The 19,510-nt window shown below is 41.4% G+C and overlaps 1 protein-coding gene across 3 annotated transcripts in view; it reads left to right on the top strand.

Annotated features, from left to right (window-relative positions):
- LOC138266222 (aldehyde dehydrogenase family 3 member B1-like) overlaps positions 1-19,510 on the top strand; it is a 206,054-nt gene that overhangs the window by 169,297 nt on the left and 17,247 nt on the right. For all 3 annotated transcript variants that reach the window (XM_069214739.1, XM_069214737.1, XM_069214740.1), the window contains exons 7-8: positions 12,175-12,561; positions 15,953-16,119. In XM_069214739.1, coding sequence (XP_069070840.1) covers positions 12,175-12,561; positions 15,953-16,119 — 554 coding nt within the window. The remainder of the gene's footprint in view (positions 1-12,174; positions 12,562-15,952; positions 16,120-19,510) is intronic.

Here is a 19,510-nt window from a genome sequence, read left to right as displayed (position 1 = left end):
CTAGCTACTTGGCTCCTGAAGTCTTAGAGTTTGGATATCTACATCTTCCAACAGAATGTATGGAAGTAATTAAACAAGCTAGAAAACCCACTACCAGGCAGTGTTATGCAAACAAATGGAAAAGGTTTGTGTTTTACTGTCAATCCAAACAGATTCCCCCTCTTTACGCATCACTAAAAGACATTGTAGGTTACTTGCTTTATCTGCAAAAGGCAAATTTAACCTTTTCATCCATCAAAATACATCTCACTGCTATTTCAGCGTATTTGCAAAATATACAACACACCTCTTATCATCCCTGTTATCAAAGCCTTCATGGAAGGACTAAAAGGTATCATACCACCAAGAACACCCCCGTGCCTTCATGAAATCTAAATATTGTACTCACACAACTCATGGGTCCACCATTTGAACCTATGCATTCCTGTCAGATTCAATACCTAACATGGAAAGTAGCATTCCTCGTTGCAATCACTTCATTAAGGAGAGTTAGTGAAATATAAGCTTTCACTATAAAGCAACCCTTCATACAAGTACACAAACATAAAGTGGTACTTCGGACAAACCCAAAATTCCTACCTAAGGTGATTTCACCGTTTCATATCCAACAGTGGAACTTCCAGTCTTCTTCCCACAGCCAGACTCCGTAGCAGAAAGAGCGTTGCATACATTAGACATTAAAAGAGCTGTAATGTATTACATTGATAGAACTAAATCATTTAGGAAAACTAAACAGTTATTTGTGGCGTTCCAAACGCCACATACTGGGAATTCACTCTCAAAACAAGGACTAGCTAGATGAATAGTAAAATGCATCCAAACGTGTTACCTAAAAGCCAAAAGGCAGTTATTAGTAACACCAAAAGCACATTCCACCAGAAAAAAGGAGCAATATTGGCCTTTTTAGGAAACATACCAATGACCGAAATCTGTAAAGCAGCCACTTGGTCAACACCCCATACATTTACCAAGCATTACTGTGTAGATGTGTTAGCAACACAACAAGCAACAGTAGGACAGGCTGTACTAAGAACACTATTTCAAACAACTTCAACTCCTATAGGCTGACCACTGCTTATGGGAGGAAAACTGCTTTGTGGTCTATGCATAGCATGTGTCTCTGCAGCTACACATGCCATTGAATGGAAAATGTCACTTACCCAGTGTACATCTGTTCGTGGCATGTTCCGCTGCAAATTCACATGCGCCCTACCGCATCCCCGGGAGTCTAAAGCCGTTTAAGTTAAAACAAGCATTTGTACATATGTATGTATATTTCTATTCCATTAGCATGGACATCTCTTTTCTTTATACTCTATCACTCCTCCCTTACCCTCTGCGGGAAAACCATCTAAGATGGAGTTGATGCCCATGCTCAATGGAGCCGAAGAGGAGGAGTCACTCGATCCCGTGACTCGAAAACACTTCTTCAAAGAAAACACGAAAAACAGCTTGTAACACTCCGAGCCCAACACTAGATGGCAGGACCTATGCATAGCATGTGAATCTGCAGCGGAACATGCCACGAACAGATGTACACTGGGTAAGTAACATTTTCCATATATATGCACATATATATATAAAATAGTTCTGTTCACTCACTCAGATTCTTTTAGTTATTGGATGCCCAGTGACGGGGCAAGGATAGTAGACCCATGCCAGATTTTTAAGCAATCTACATGCAGTCATTTTAAATACAGTTACTCCAAATTGGAATTGTGTGCCCACTTAGTTATTGAGGATTCTAAAAAGAGATTGATATATATTTATTATATTGGTGCCAGATCATATTATGATGCTTGTTCATGTAGCCAGCACAGCAATGCTGTTATGTTATATGAGGCTTGAGTGTAGCAAATAGCCAAACTTAAAATGTGTCACACTGGGCAGTAATCTGGTGACTTTATTCGGTTTGAATAAGTATTGCTATTTTACCCGAGCAAAGTTGTATGAACCATGGTATATAAGGAGGACAGCACATGGAGATCCCATCATGCTCCATGGATGAGGTTGCTGTTGGGAGACTGGTGGCGTTCTAAGATTGTGGGCGCTCAGGGTAGTGCATCACACTGCTCTGGACCTCTCAGATTTACCATACCACAAACCGGGATCCCCGTCTCCTTAACTTAATATTTTCTCAGCTATGCTGAGCTGCCCTCTGGCAAGGGGTAAGCAGGCAAACACAGCTTTCCCTGTATTACCATATTACCGCACTATCGGCAACGAGAACTTGGGACATCAACGCCATCCTGCCTTTCCAGTCTACTTCTCCTTGAGGGCTTGCGGTTGTCACATGGCATTTCCATCCCCTTATGTAGTCACCACAAAGGGAATTCAGAAGGGAAATCAGACCTGATTCAACAATGAGTAATGGGGCATTGTATTTTCAGAACTGCTGGGATATTTAATTTTAAGGAGTGTGTTGCCCAGACTATTGGGTGACATACACAGAATTTTGCTGAGGGATTAAATAACTGCTGGGGTGGCTTGGGTTACCACATTAGGTGTCCTTTCAGGTTGAAGGGGCCCTCCTCGGATTGCAGAGGTGGTCCACGTAGTGGTGATTGCGGCTTGCGACCCCAGTTGTAACTCCATGACCCGACCCCCTCCCCCCAAATCTCCACACGTGCAGCAATTGTTATCTGCCTGCTTAAGAAGCTTTGTAAGTATAAATGAAGCATCATTCATGTGATACCTTAGTAAGAATGCACGCTTATGGTAAAGCCTTCAAGACTGTTAAGCATCATGAACATGTAAAATCAGATGTGATGCAGGAGTCTAGGCACTCAGGGGAGCCTCAGCAGAACACCTCCCCCGATGTGCGACCCTGCAGCCCCTCCCCCCCGGATTACACCTTGTTGTGGGTTGGCAGGGCCACTGTCTCCTATCACTGCTGAGGAGTGACTACATGGAGGAGATTTGGCTAGCCCCTTAACGCCAGAATCACTCTCTGAGATACCCGTTGTAAGGAGAAATGTGCAAGAGGAGAACCTAGTCAACAGGTTCCTGGTGCCACCCAACTCCATTGGTGATATTAAGAAATCTGCCTCCATCCCCATATTTTCGAGTGCCACCATTAAAGGCCTCCAAAAGGCGATACAGGGTCTGGCAAACAAACTGAATGAGATGCATGACTCATCGAGCATAGTAAAACGCTTAGAACAGAACACTTGGCTGCAGTAGACCCAGTGAGTTCCTCACAGTCCACATCTTTGAAAAAGAAATCTGATAATTTACCAGGAGAGTGCAGGGACTCCATGCAAGACATCAACCCATCTCAAGTTCAACAGTCTGTGCGACCGCAAACACCTTCAGCATACCTGGCCTCTGGACCTCCAATTGAGGAGATCTTACAAATAATACTAGATGAAATCCGAGAGATAAAGATCTCCTAAGAGGAAGCTTATAAGAAAACTAATGATCAAGTGTGCCATATCAGTGCTAACATTCGGCTAGTTACCTCACGGGTCTCTCAACTGGAACAGAGAGTCTCTGACCTGGAGGACTTTATGCTCAAAGTAGACCTGACAATGCAAAAAAATTAATAAGAACTGGCTCCGCTCCATTTGAAGCTTGACGATATTAAAAATAGATCTTGGCGATCTAATTTGCGGTTCGCCGGAATTCCTGAAGGGGGGGAGAATGGTCAAACAGTCATAGAAGTAATAACAGAACATAAAACCAAGCATGAATGTTCAGAAATAGCATCTTACAATCTCATGAGCACATTGCGTCCTCTCATTCTAGCCTTTTAATTCTTAATACCCTCAAACTATTTTGGTGAACTTCAGAGATTTTGCATGAAAGAGCGGATCCTGCCCAGTGTGATCAGAGACAAAGATTACTGCTTCTCCGACAACTACTCTTTCAGAATCTTCTCCAGCATGTCAGTGTCCAATGCACAGCATTGCAAAGAGTTTAATTACCTGATTGATGATTTTAAGAACCACGGTGCTCCAGTGGAGATTGTTCAGCAGTCTTAGTTGAAGGTTTTTTACAAGGGCAATCACGCATCTTTAATACTGTAGAGCAGGCCAAGGATTTTTTTAGATCAAATTCAAAAGCCTGAGATGGGGGGGGGGGAGAACGGGTTTGCTAAGCAATAGTTAGAACGCAAGAGCAATATACTTAAGGACACTTCTTTGCTATGTTTATTTCTTCTTTTCTGATCAAGTTATTAATGTATTTGCAATCCTAAAAGGCAAAGCAATAGGCTGGGACACCTCAGATCACTCCCAAAGGTAGCCTCGTGAGTGCCAAACCAAAGCACTCAACTAGGGGGTGATATGATAGTTGTAAGCGCAAAACTTTACTGGGTATAATTATAGTTAATATGGGCAGCATCGATCTATTGTATTCAGGTATGCAAAGAATTCTTCACTTTAGAGTATGTGCATTTTCAAAGCAGTTGAAAAAGAATTCAATCCATGTAAGAAATTCAACATAGCCCTTAAGTGACTCTGCCTTTGTAATGCTCCCATTCCTAAAGTTGTAATGCTTGTTTTCCCTTTTTACCTAATACACAGCCCGAGATTCTCCTTGATTTTTTTTTTGTTGTTTTTTTTTTTATAAGTCTGGGATCTGCAGTATTAACTGCACATTGATCCTACAGTGATGGGGGTAGAGGAACAAAGGTACACACTCTAAAAATGTTATGGTCTTGCAAATGAAGAACTATCTAATTTTGATCTAGTCCATACTAAGTCCAAACATTACATAAGTCCAACCTCATTTATGAAATGACACACAAGTTTCACTTCGCCATTATTTATTAAACAAAAACACTGCCAACATTTAGTATTCTTATTTCAAAACCGCTTTAGCTCACTGAAGTTTCACTGTTTTTTTTTGTTTTCGGAGCTCTCTCTACTCTAGAATAAACTGGCATAGAGAGGAATTCATAGTGGACTGTACGATTCTGAGGCTTCCAGGTCCTGTTGCTGTAAAGCAGGCTAAATTTGTCACTCGTCCACCAGTATCCTTGATGGTTGGTATAAGATTGCTTTGGTGATACAGTATTTGTTTTCCACCCAACATTTTGTTGTACATTACAGCAAATGCATCCATGATGCTTCTCTCTGACATGAGTGTGTTGTAGGAATCGGAGGGATGAGGGTAGGTCATTCACATTCTGTTGTCCAAATTTACGCTATACAGGTGTTTTCTCCTGGCTACCTTTCCATTAAAGCTGTACTTGTTCACTCTTTTCTCAGTGCTAGAATGCTGAAAGCTAATATTTACCATATCCTTTTGTGATCCCTACCATATAGTCTGATGTTGGAGTGCCTTTGGTTGGACTCCCAAAAGTATCTTTTATTGCATTTTCAAGTTCTCTTTCTCACTGTGGAACGATAGTCTACATTTTGTTTGGAAAATACTTCCTAATGCTTCATAGGCTGATGTGCAGAAACAGTTCTTTCTCTGAGACAATCACAGATATCATCTGATTTAGTCCTATTGTTTTACCATTAACCTGAATTGTCCAGACCAAACTGACTGTTTCTGATTTTATGTAGATGTGGTAGTGCAGTCTCAACTACTTTTGAAGCATCTGACTCAAATCATCATCTTAACTGATGTAGAAGCCAGTAAGGATGCGTTAACGTTTCACACCAGGCTTCTGAAAGTCGGCTGATTTTTGTTGAATGTCGCAACTTGGAGAACAGAAAAATCTGAGTGAAATTTGTTATTTGTCACATGTGGTTTGGTGCATTTATTGTGGAACTTGATGAGGACTAGATTAAGGTCAAATATATTAATAGGTAAAACAAGGGAACCTGAAGAGTGTGTACTTCTTTTCACTCTACAGAATAAGCAATTTGACTTCCAGTCATTTGAGTCATTGTTCAAATAAGGTGTGGTCATAAATAAAACACCAAATGACAGAAATCCAATCAGGAGACCCAGAAATATTGAATTAAAAGAATTTAGGAGGATATACGCTTAGAAGCAAAGAGCTCCAATTATGGTTATCTCATCACGCTAGGCCAGGTTTAAGTCCTAATTTCAGGCTGACCACAATGGGGAGTGCAGGCAGGGTGCAGGACGAAGTTTAGTCAGTTGATACAGTACCTTGTGTCCTTGAAATCAATTTGCGAAGTCTGTCAAGGAGCCATGCAGCATGAGCTTTGATGCGTGGTCCTGAGTTGAGATGTACTGGATCAGTGCTGTTGACACCCCTGATCAGAAGCTGTGAAGTGGGCGTTGAGATGCCTCATGCTGCAACAGGTCAAAGAAGCCACTGGGCTGCATTGTGGAGACTTGCGTTTAGACGCAATGCACTGGGTTGGTGCTGGTGTAGTCACTAATCGGGTGCGGCGACGCGTGGTCTGGCATCAAGGTGAGGTGTGGCGTGCTGCGTCAGTTCAGATGAAGCCACCAACCTGGAGCTGGTGATGCAAGAACTTGTGTCTGGATGTGTCTTGCAGCGTCGACTACAATGAAACCACTGGCCAGAAGCCTGTTGTATGCCAGTAGTTCAGAACAAGAGGTCAGCCAACTGTCCTTTGGAGACACACTGGTAGTCCTGGCTGCAGGCACAAAATGGTTTGGACAAGAAAATGCTAACTTTTTTTAAGTGGCTTTTTTAAAATTGTGACTTAAAATCTGATTTTATCATTAGAGGGTTTTCAGATTCCAGTTCATGTGAGTGTGAACATGACATTCCTTCCTGCTTCTATTCAAAAGTTGTGAGGAACCCAGTGTCATTTAATGGGAGAGGTAGGCCTTGCTATAGTGAAAAACGAATTTCAGAGTGTTTTTTTACTACCAGGATATGTAAAACCTAAAAGCACATATCCAACGTTTTAAAAACACTGTACCCTGCCCTTTGGGCTATTTAGAGCCTACCCTAAGTGCGATTTATACGTATTAAAAAGGAAGGTTTGGTCTGTTAAAAGGATTATTTTGCCAGGTCCAAATGGCAGATTAACACTGCACACAGGCTGCAGTGGCATGCCTGAGACACGTTTTGATAAGATTCTTAAGTAGTGCTGCTGGCCCACTAGTAGCATTTACCTAACAGGACAAAGGTAGATGTTGTACCACTTTTGTAGGGACAAAAAAGTAAATTAAATGTACCAATTGGGTGTAAGCCAATTTTACCATGTTTGGAGGCGTGTGCACAAGCACGTTAACACTGGTTAGCAGTGCTAAAGTGTGCTGATTCCTAAGGTCAACAAAAAACAAATTCAGCCAAACAGGAGGGAAGGCAAAATATTTAGAGAAAACCACACCATTGAGGTCTGGTCTAACAACAAATCCTATTTAGGGTTGTTTGTCACAAAGTCCTAAATAAGCAGCAAATACCAGTTGTAGTTAAGTCTGATTTCCTGTACTTCGCAGAAAAAAAACCATTAACTCAAACTTCTCCTTGCACTGTAATGGTCTAGCCAGAGAGTAAAGTTAATTCTTACTTATTAAGGACCTGATTTAGAACTTGGTGGACGGGTTACTCTGTCACAACAGTGACAGATATTCTGTCTACCGAAATCTGAATCCCATTATGTCCCATGGGATGTAGATTTCGGCAGGTGGGATATCTGTCACCGTTGTGACGGAGTAACCCATCCGCTGAGTTCTAAATCAGGGCCTAAGTTTCAAAACTACTAAATAACTGGTAAAAGGGGTATGCTAGGTGTAACTCTACTTGTGTCGCCATAATTTGAAATTACAGCAATGACTCCAGTGGGAATTAAGCCAATCAGTGACCTACACGCATTTGTAAGTGTAGTTACATTGTGTTTTCTTTAATTTTCTAAAAAAATATTCGTTTTATAGGTTTTTTTTACACTGTCTGGTAAGGATTTATAACATGCTTCAGGTATTCATTTATAAAGAAGTTAGGTTGAGTGAGGCGCAGGGTTTGGATGTTTGTAGGATAAAATGTGGAGTCTTGAGTGTGCCAAGGTTTATTTATTCTTTAGTATATGTTTTGTGTCCGTTCAGCTTTGTGTTCACTTTTTGTTTTTATTAACCCCTCTGCTGCCCTAGACAAGCTGGTCTGGCCCTCCGCCACAGTTGCGGTGTGCAGAGGAAGAGACCAGCTCGTCCTGTACTCGGCCCTCAGGGGGGAGTGCTAGCGCTCCCCCCGTAGAACTCCCATCCTCCTCCCTTGGGCCAGGCTGGAAGGAGAACAGATTCCCCTACCAACCCTGCCCCCTGTGACGTCTGATGCATTTATCTTCCGATCGGGGTGGGGGCGGGCAGAGAGGCATCAAAGGAAAGGAAAAGCTTTTAATTTCCTTTGTCTTTCTGGGCATTTCTGCAGCCCAATCGTAAAGCGATCGGACTGCAGAAATGACCACTAGACACCAGTGATGCTTGTTTTATTACATAAACAATGAAGGGGAGTGACCCCTTGAGCAAGGGTCACTCCCCTGGGGGACATTTTTACGTTAGGCCTTTTATGCCCCCTCTGTGGGCAGATCGGCCTATTTTAACTAGACCGATTTGCCTCCAAGGGATATTTTTAATTTTTTTACAATGGGGAGCGACCCCCTTAGGCAAGGGTCGCTCCCCTTGGGGGCAATTTTATTTTAGGCCATTTCTCCCCACCTTAGGGGCAGATAGGCCTATTTCTATTAGGCCAATCTGCCCGGGGGAGGGGGGCGGAAACCACTTAGGCACCAGAGATTTTGTGTGTGTGTGTTGTTTGAGTGGGCAGTCTCTTGGGCATTGGTCACTCCCCATGGGGGCAAATTACTGTTAGCCTTTTCTGCCCCTGTTGGGGGCATATTAGTCTATTGTTGTAAGACCCATCTGCCCCCAAGGGAGACAGGAAGCCCAGCAGAGAACAGGGAAGATTTTTTTCAAGAAAAGAGTGTTGGGGGATGTTACCCGTGATCCACTTCCTGGGGGGTCAGAAAACCTTCTAGATTCCAGGATTATTTTATTTTTATTTTTTAAATAGTGGGGTGGTGGCTACCAACCAGTATGGGCATGGTTATGCCCCCACCCCAACTGAAGGGGTTAACAGTCTTACAGCAGTCCCCCTTCACACTAAAAGATCTTATCCCAATGGCAAACAATAGGACATTTGATTATTTTGGGTTTTGGTTTCACATTTGGGCCATGAGAGCTTGTCTAACTCTCAAAATCGTCACACTTGAAATTGTGAGGGCTGCACTTTTCGCACTTTGGGATGCTGCCACGTAGAAAAATCTGCGAGACCTAGACACATCTGAAAACTAAACATCTGGGTGAGTCTGGGGTGGTGTGCTTCACATGCACCCTGCACCATTTTCTTTCCCACAACGCCATGCAAACCTCCAACTTTGATTGAAAGCATACATTTTCCCCACATTTTTGTGATTGAACCTTCTGGAATCTGCAGGAATCCACAAAATCCCTACCACACAGCATTGTTGCATCTATACCGATAAAAATTCTGCCCCACTTATCAGCCTAAAAACTTTTTTTTTTTTTTCAAACTGCTCTTTTGGACTCGTTTTGGTTCCCCCTCAATTTCAACATGTTTTTGGCTCTTCCCTGTCACAGGAACTGGGCCCACTTATACAAGTGAGGTATCATTTTTATTGGGAGAATGAGGGGAATGCTGGGTGGTAGGATATTTGTGCTGGTGCGGTGATCCCACACAGAAATGTGGGATTTTTTTTAAATGTATTTATTCATTTATTCATTTTTTAGCTAAATTTAAGTTTTCTGAGGAGTCTGGGTAAGAAACCACTGGAGGATCCACCAAGTCACACATACCTAAACTTCGTTGGGTGTTTAGTTTTCAGAAATGTCTGGGTTTGGTAGGTTTTCCTAGATGGCTGCTCAGCCCACAACCAAAAACGCAGGTGCTCTCACCAATTCCCCCTGCAAAACCCGGTATTTTTGTATTTGATCATTTTGATGTGTCCACACAGTGTTTCATTAAAACGCACAGTGTTTTAGGGCATTTCCTGTTGCGGGCACTAGGCCTACCCTCACAAGTGAGGTACCATTGTTATTGGGAGATGTGGGTGAATGCTGGGTAGAAGGAAGTTTGTGGCTCCCTCAGATTCCAGAACTTTGCAACACCGAAATGTGAGGAAAAAGGTTTTTTTTGCCAAATGTTGAGGTTTGCTAAGGATTCTGGGTAACAGAACCTGGTGAGAGCACCACAAGTTACCCCATCCAGGGTTCCCCTATGTGACTAGTTTTCAGAAATGTCCAGGTTGCTAGGTTTTCCTTGGTGCCGAATGAGCTAGAGGCCAAAATCCCCAGCTAAGCACTTTGCAAAAAACAGGTCCGTTTTCTTTTGGAAAATGTGATGTGTCCATGTTGTGTTTTGGGGCATTTCCTGTCATGGGCACTACGCCTACCAACACAAGTGAGATACCATTTTTATCAGAAGACTTAGGGGGAATGCTGAGTGGAAGGAAATTTGTGGCTCCTCTCAGATTCCAGAACTTTCTATCACTGAAATGTGAGGAAAAAGTGTTTGGTTTTTTTGGCCAAATTTTGAGGTTTGCAAAGGACTCTGGGTAACAGAACCTGGTGAGCGCCCCACAAGTCACCCCATCTTGGATTCCCCTAGGTGTTTAGTATTTAAAAATTCACAAGTTTTGTAGGTTTCCCTAGGTGCTGGCTGAGCTAGAGGCCAAAATCCCCAGCTAGGCACTTTCCAAAAAACACTTCAGATTTCAATGTAAAAATGTGATGTGCCTATACTGCGTTTCCTGTCTCGGGCATTGGGCCTACCCACACAAGTGACATACCATTTTTATCGGAGACTTGGGGGAACACAGAATAGTGGAACAATTGTTATTGCCCCTTGTCTTTTCTCTACATGTATTCCTTCCAAATGTAAGACAGTGTGTAAAAAAGACGTCTATTTGAGAAATGCCCTGTAATTCACATGCTAGTATGGGGACCCTGGAATTCAGAGATGTGCAAATAACCACTGCTTTTCAACACCTTATCTTATGCCCATTTTGAAAATACAAAGGTTTCCTTGATACCTATTTTTCACTCTTTATATTTCACCAAATGAATTGCTGTATACCCGGTATACAATGAAAACCCATTGCAAGGTGCAGCTCCTGTATTGGCTCTGCGTACCTAGGGTTCTTGATGAACGTACAAGCCCTATATATCCCCGCAACCAGAAGAGTTCACCAGATGTAACTGTATATTGCTTTAAAAAATCTGCCATAGCTGGAAAAAGTTATAGAAGAAAACATGAACCGAAATGGCACTTTTTTCACCTCCATTCCAATATATATTTTATTTTAGCTGTTACTTTCTGTAGGAAAACCTTGAAGGATGTACACAAACGACCCCTTGCCGAATTCAGCATTTTGTCTACTTTTCAGAAATGTTTAGCTGTCTAGGATCCAGCATTGAATTCACACCCATTTCTGTCACTAACTGGAAGGAGGCTGAAAACACAAAAAATAGTAAAAATGGGGTATGGACCAGTACAATGACAAAATTGTGTTGAAAAATGTGGTTGTCTGATTCAGACCTGCCTGTTCCTGAAAGCTGGGAAGATGGTGATTTTAGCATCGCAAAACCTTTGTTGATGCCATTTTCAGGAGAAAAAAACAAGCTTTCTTCTGCAGCCCTTTTTCACTTTTTTATTTTTTATTTTTTTATAAACGAAATATTTGCTGTATTTTGGCTAATTTCTTGATTTCCTCTAGGGGAACCCACAAACTCTGCGTACCTCTTGAATCCCAAGTATGTTGGGAAAAAAAAGATGCAAATTTGGCATGGGTAGCTTATGTGGGCCAAAAGTTATGAGGGCCTAAGCGCGCGAACTGCCCCAAATAGCCAAAGAAAGGCTTGCCACCTGAGGGGGAAAAGGGCTGGCAGCGAAGGGGTTAAATATATTATATAAAACAATATATCCTTTGAATCAGTGTGATGCATCATCATATTCCTATGGTAGCTGCCTTTATATATGGCCAGATTTTCCTAATTCACGATTTAAGGTAAAGCAGAATATATATTTAGCCTTTTTTTTTTTATTTTTTTTTTTTAACACTGGAGATTTTGAAAACTATTAAAGTCTTAAGCTTGTTTTGATGGAAGAAAAGAGCTAAACAGCCCATATTTCACTTTTTGCCTGTCACTGCAGTAGTAACATTTGAAACTGAAATAGTTATGTTTGAATCCAGTGAATTGGTATTAAGTAAACCCATTTTCCTTCTACATTTACAGTAAGTCTTTCTGTTACTCTAGGTGACCGCACCACTGGTAAGATGGTTGCTCAAGCGGCTGCTAAACACCTAACACCAGTTTCTCTTCATCTGGGAGGCAAGAACCCATGCTACGTAGATAAAGACTGTGATATAGCCATGGCTGCGAAGAAGATTGCATGGTCTCGTTTTGTCAACGCAGGCCAATGTCCTCTAGCCCCAGAGTACGTGCTCTGTCATGCGAACGTGCAAGACAAATTTGTAGAGGCTCTTCGTTCATGTGTTGAAGAATTCTATGGAAAAAATCCCCAGGAATCTCCACATTTTGGACGCATGGTGAATGTAGAACATTACAAACATGTGAAAGAACTCCTTTCCAGTGGAAAAGTGGCATTCGGTGGACAGACTGAAGAAAGAGATAAATATATAGGTAGGACGCACGTTATTTTTCCAGCGAGAATCAAATTGCATGCCACTACGTTGGTTATCTTAATTAAGCAAATTTAAATGGCTACTTGTTCAAAGTGAAAATTGTGTATCAAATGCCTTCATTGGAACTCAGTGAAAATTACTGAACACCCAGTGCTTGGCCAATTCCTAATTTAATTAACTGGGAAAATATATATTAATTGTTTCACTTCATTAAATTTCAGAATGTTTGACGAATCTGTATGAAACATTCCTAAAAAAAGTTCACCAGTTATGGGTTGAGCATTGTAGGTTTCATGCAAACGAACAAAGAGTGGTGAAAAGAGGGGGTATCAAAAATGTAATATTTACCATTTAACTCCCATCAGAGTTTTTATTCTCTCGCTACAGAAAAAACAGCTGAATGGAACTGCACTAAACTTAGCAAATGGAACTTGACTCAAGAAAGTTCCTTTGGGTGATGTAAATCCATTCTGTAGATTTTGATAAATTTGCATTACTTAAATGGCTAAGAGTTGTTCTTGAAGTATTTAAAAATTCAGAATTCTCTGGACCGGTAGTCCATGGATAGTCAGCGAATCAGAGTCTGCAGACAGTCCCCTGACTATATTTTAAAAATTAACATATCTAATTGGATGAGGAAGCATTTTCTCCCATCATGCATTTCAGCTCTGCAGGCCCATTGTTTCTTTAATGAACCAAAGCTCTTTGAATGGCTGCCTACAAAAGAGCAAATTTGTATGAACCAATATATCAGTAGGTAAACCGCATATGTTCCTTACCCTAAAGGATGTTAGTACACGGTATGAGATGGAAAAACAAGCCTTCAAAACCACCTTGAATTTCCTGGGTATTTTGGTCAAGCAGTCAAGCCCTAACACGTTGGAGGTCGTATGACTGTTGTGTGTGGATCCAGTATAACATGTATCACGGTGGCAATGAGATAGAATGTCCAACCAGTGTTTTAAATTTGAAAAAGGAGTATAATCTTCAAATTGTATGAAAATTAGCACAACTAGTAAAAAAAGATCTCAAAGCGTAAAACCTAGATCGTGAGAACTGTGAAGTTTTACTGAAATTCAGCTGTTCATAATCCTTGTGCATTTTCCGATGTAAATATGGTAATCTCTTTCTTCTTTTTTGCAACATTTACTTATTGAACATGTAACATGTTTCCAAAATACAAGAAAGAACATGACAACTGGTAGGCTTAAGGATGTCACATGTGGCAGTCAATGACACCCTTCATGAAACAGAATAAAGGAGAAGAGAACAGAGGGGGAGTAGGGAGAGCACATTGGTAGTGAATATAGGTAATCCTTTTGGGGGGATCTGTCTTATTAAACCTACAGCAAAACCAATCACTCCCTCTCTGACAAAATATTTGCAAAGTAATACACATAGTAAATTTATGTTTGTTATAACACCTAAGGAAAACATAAATTTGTCTCTATTCTAAGTGTTCGCTTATACATTGGTACGGGTGACCGAATTATGTCTACAGTAATAGCTCTTTATCTATTAGTTGCAAAAATTAAAACCGTGGTGGCCCAGATGGGTCTCGGTCTAGCCAATCAACCATGATTGGTAGCCACAAAGCCTTCAATGTTTAAATATTTTGAACTGTTTGTCAAGTTCAAGAAAGCACAATAACATTTTGGTCAAGGCAACCCTGGGCTAGAGCTGGGTTCTTGTAGGAACTTTAAACTCAGGAATTTTGCAACCACCAAAGAGAGAGACCAGTGACTCCAGGACTAGGAAGGGTAGATCTTGCTGATTAAGTCAGCGCTTGATGGGTTCTAACCCTTGGATGTAAATGAGAGCTGACCCCCTCAAGGATAATGGATGCACAAGAGACCTTGCATATCCTTTCCTTGAGCTTTTCAACTGGCTGGCAGTTGAGCCCGTGAGGTGCTGCATCTCTTCACAGCCTAACAGGATCCAGGCATTTCATTGTGGCTCAGAGGCACTTGTGGAGAAGGTGCTTGAGCAGTCCTGTAGTCTTTGTCTAGGGTTAGAATGGAATTTTTGTGTGTTCTGGGCACTTTCTTTGAACTCATGGCGTAAGATGGGTACATCATGGAGGCGAGCTAGCAGCAGCAGGATAAGCCAGCAGAAGCATAGGCTCAGTCAGAGTTTTGAGTAGGCTGTCAGCCTACAACTACAATGAGCAGATAATACCTCAGCAGGGTTTATGCCGGTCTCATGATGGTCCCTGTTACTAATTGCCATAGGACCTTTACCTTACTGCTACTCCAAACCGAAAACTGCAAATGGGCTGTCATCCGCCAGGGCCTAGGCTAAGTGATTGAAAGAGGCTGTCCCATGAAGACGTGCGTCTTAGAGACTGTTTTGGTGGTCTTCCGTCTTAGGTCACAAAAAGGATGCAATCTGCACAAAAGGTAAACAAAGCCTGAACATTGTAACTGTGATCAGAGCCCATTGTTACCTGTGACCTTTCTAGTAACAGTTTAAAAAATCAAAGCCTGTTATAACCCAGTGCACTGCTATTGAGCTGGCACTCAGTTTGTGGTATCAAAATTGATGTGCTATGATGTCACTTGTGACATTGCATATCACCTCATCATTCACATTATAGATGGCATCATTATGAAAATGCAGTTGTTGCATGTGTTTACTGATGTGTTCATACACACTGTTATTCTCTGTTAAACAAATATATGACCCAACGGTCAACCGAGCATTAGGCCCTCCTACAACGAGAGCAGAGTTATTTTTACTTGACCCCTGACCACATGCAAGGATGATTCACTCCAGTACAGACAACCCCCTGTGAAAAATAAGCTAATAATGGAGCTAGAGGAGCAGTTATGGTAAGAAACGTCTTACCTTCCATACGTAGCTAGAAGGGAAAACAGTACTTCCCCTGCACAACTTGGGTTAGATGCAGTATAAATACACCTTTGAATAAAGGATCAGGCCATAGACAAGGTGTGGACACAATAATAACAATCAACTGCAGTGTGCATGAGACCCCCGGTAGTACAGATTGTTGCATCCGTGCCGTGTTACAGTATCTTTAAACTGTGTGTGACACTGTGCCAGATCATTGCCCCATTCCTCTGTAGTTGTACTTGAAGTCCATTACACAAGCCTGCTGCAGAGGATCCAAATAGGAGCCACACAAGCCTTTGCCACGCCGCAAACACAATGCCTTTGCTCCTTCTTAACCCTCATCCCAGACATCTGTTGCTGCCCAGTCTAGACAGACTCTTGAGCATATATTACAGAACTCTGTCTGTTGTCAGTGGTATTGTTATGAAAGTGTCACGAGAAGTGAAAATATCAGATTTTTGCATTGTTTGCATTTAGGATGGTGCTGCATACAGTTAGAGCTTTCCAATGCAGAAGCCTTTAATTTCTTCTTACAGCTCCCACAGTGCTGATGGGTGTGCAGGAAAGTGATCCAATCATGCAACGGGATACTCTGGGGCCAATTCTGCCGGTATTAAGAGTTGAAAATCTTGAAGAAGCAATAGAATTCATAAACAGGAAAGACCGACCATTGGCAACATACGTCTACTCCAATAACTCGCAGGTAAACGGAAGGGTGTCTGAAATTTGAATGCAAATAGGCTGAATGTGAACCGCTAAACTGACCTACGCAGTGTGCTGTAGTATAAATACATTTGTGCATTATGCGTTTGTGCACAATTAAATCATCAGTATCAATATTTTGCTCCCATCATCACTAATTCGCTTTTGCTTGCTTCACGAAAGTCAACCTATGTGAATACCAGAGTTAATAAGTGACAACACACCCCCCTCACGATGAGGTCTGTTTCCTGATGTGCAGCTGATGTGTCTAGGTCTTCATCATACATATCTCTTCATGTATAGTGGTTGTGTCTCACTTGCTCCTACACCCTGCAGGGGTGTCCCTTTTCTCCCTCGTGGGCAACCAATAAAATATTTCTCCTAATACCCTAGGAATGTTTACCATGTAAATCTGTGTCTAGCTGATGTGCCCCTTGTCATTCCAAGCCATGGTAATGGGTCCTGTTTCTCCTGTTTAACTATCTAATATTTGCTGCTTCTTTTCCTGCCTAGAATATCCCTCTATCATTACAATGCTGACATTCTGCCCTTCATCCAAGTTGTGTTGTGCTTCGTTCCCTCGATACCATCACAGTTGAAGCCATATCATTTTGGAGGCCCAGACATACACTAGCTAGGACCATGTTTTTATAGAAAAAGTATTTTTTGTCTTGCCTATATCTGTTGCACCGTTTGACGAATCTTCACGAAATTTCCCATGAAAGGTGTTCCGGTGATTCTTGCACATGGAAGGTTTCAGGGTAATCCGTCAAGCAGGGGCAGAGAACAAAGTGGGGGGATGCGGTTGGACGGGGGGGGCGGGTTAAAAAATTTGCATTTCTCATCTTAAGTTCCATATGACCGTTGATCACGAATACTGCCAGAACCACAGGATGGCAGTACACCAGATTTGGCAGAAAGCTAGTTTTCAGAATGCAGATTGTGCTTTCGCTTATTTGGTGTAAATTTGTTTGGTAGTTTTTGAGAAATGAAAGGGAAAGCAAATTTGTGTATTTCTGGCCACAGCAACTTTGCGATTATTTTGCTAATAAATCGTGGAAATTTGTGAATTTTTGCGAATGCACATGAGAAAAGAAGTGCTGTAATTGGCTCACAGCAACCTGACTAGAAAGTTGTGCCCGCCATCTTATTTCACGTGGCACGGTCCCTGGAATGAAAATCCTCCTTGAAAGTGGCATAAGGAGTCAGGGTGAAGGCACCTTGACCCCAAGGCTGTGATGTAGGTGTGTTTTAAGGGCAAATTACGAGTTTGAAATAATTTTGCGTCACCATCCACGGCATTTGCAATGTGAAAAGTTTGAGGGGAGGGGGAACCACTTACTCATTCACACACTAATTCATTCACTCATACATGCAGAGACTCATACGCCCACCTACACACCCACTCAGAAACTCATGTATCCTCTCAGACCCACTCATAAACTCACACACCCACTTTCAGACGCTCACACATCGACTCACAGATCCACTGACCGAGGCAGGCCCTGTTTCCAACATGCGCTGCACATAGCCACCTACGCCATGCACAGGTAATTACTCCACATATAATATCATTTTTGAGATCTTGTATGGCATATTTGATATTATCACTGCAACATTTGCAATAAAACTATTGATAAGAAAACTGTGGATGGCAAGGCCCGAGTTAGTTACTTGAAAGAACGCTAACCATAACTTCTGAGGTTCTATGGTTTTGTACGACTAAATTCAGAACCTAACTGTAACATCCCTGTATCCTTTGTGTTTTTTCAGAGACTATTTATAGATATATATATATATATATTTATATCAGTCAATTGGGAACCTTCTTCATGCATCCAGTTTATCTGTACAATGCATGTCCATTGTTCATAATATAAGTACTCCTTGTTGGAGTAAGATGTAAGTAACAAAAAATATTTCCCTAATTTAAGAAAAATGTAGAATCATCTTGATGGTGGAAAATGCACCAATAGGTTCTGCACATTCTTAGCTCACTCTTTCCTTCTTCTCAACTACAATATTTTTGGGTTTCCACATACAACATCCTCTCTCCCTCAAAACAATGAACCATAATGCTCAAACAGCCTGGTTCTGAGTCTGCCTTCTCTACAAACGTAGCCCCCCCTTTCCACCTCCACTTTCAAAACTATAGTGCACCTCCTTGTTCTCGTCTACATTGATAGAGGTAATACCCTGTTAAAAGCCTCTGTTAAGGTGTTTTCCTCCATCAGGCAATAGCTAACCTTATTACGGGTGAGGGCAAATATGATCACATTAGTCCTAATATATTTAATGGTCACAGGCTACCCTTACCAGCCCTCATCCAACTTAAATTCCTCTACCTCGTTCACAAAGCTGACATATTTACAAACAAGTCTATTTAGTTCAAAAACTCTGTAGCTTGTGTTCTTCGTATGACTGGAAACCCCAACCCATTGATCCACACAATTACCTAATCAATAAAATAAACAAAAAACTACCTTTTTCCTTTTTTTGCACACACACTCTGGAATAACCCCTGTACACTTCCATCTAAAGATGGTATGTGGCTTAAATATGTTTAACCCTTACCTCACATCTCCCTCTTACTCCGTCTAATCCCCCTCCACTGATCCCATCCATGTACTTCCCTTCGCTGCTTTCAGCATCTGATGCACAAACCAGTGAAGAGTTATGAATCTGTTTCCAAGTACCCGACAGTTGTTGTGGTTGCATACATCTAATGTATTTTTGTATATTTTGTAAAAAGACTAAGCTCCCTGTATTGTGTATTTTTTTTTTTTCAACAGAAAAACCAATCGGTTGATGTTTGATAAACGTATCCCATGTTTTTCCACTGTGCGTCTCACCGCTATTCTTCTTCCTATTTTATTTTGCTTTGTAAACAGAGCATGCGCTGTTTTCATCGGTGCCTATCCACTGGGCTATATAAACCCCTCTGCAGAACCTTGAGGCTAGCTCTGTGCTTTATAAGTAATCAAATAAAACATACTGTCCTAAATGTAAGAAACCAAAGATGAAGCAGGCCAGAACCTGGTCTAAAACCGTAATGACAGCATGAAGTCAAAAATGAAGGAACTGATTAAATCAGTGGCGGTCAAAGGAAGATAATCATGTACGACCATGTGATACATTCTGATTTTTAAAGCTAATGTATCTATTCAAAACAGAAAAAAAGAAAAGTTGTGCAGTTAAAATGAAAGACCTAGCTTTCTTTCAATTAGAAAACAACAAAATACAACCCATTCTGATTAAACTAAATTATAGTTGTGTGCTTTCTTTTTTTTACGTTTAAGCGTGTGGAATGGCACCAAATACTTTAGAGTGTCAAGCAGTCTTTTACAATAAATATATTTACTGACCATGCAAGACTGAGTTTGGGCATTATC

Source organism: Pleurodeles waltl, chromosome 11 (assembly GCF_031143425.1).
Source record: "Pleurodeles waltl isolate 20211129_DDA chromosome 11, aPleWal1.hap1.20221129, whole genome shotgun sequence".
NCBI lineage: Eukaryota > Metazoa > Chordata > Amphibia > Caudata > Salamandridae > Pleurodeles > Pleurodeles waltl.
This window is presented reverse-complemented; position numbering and strand designations above follow the sequence as displayed.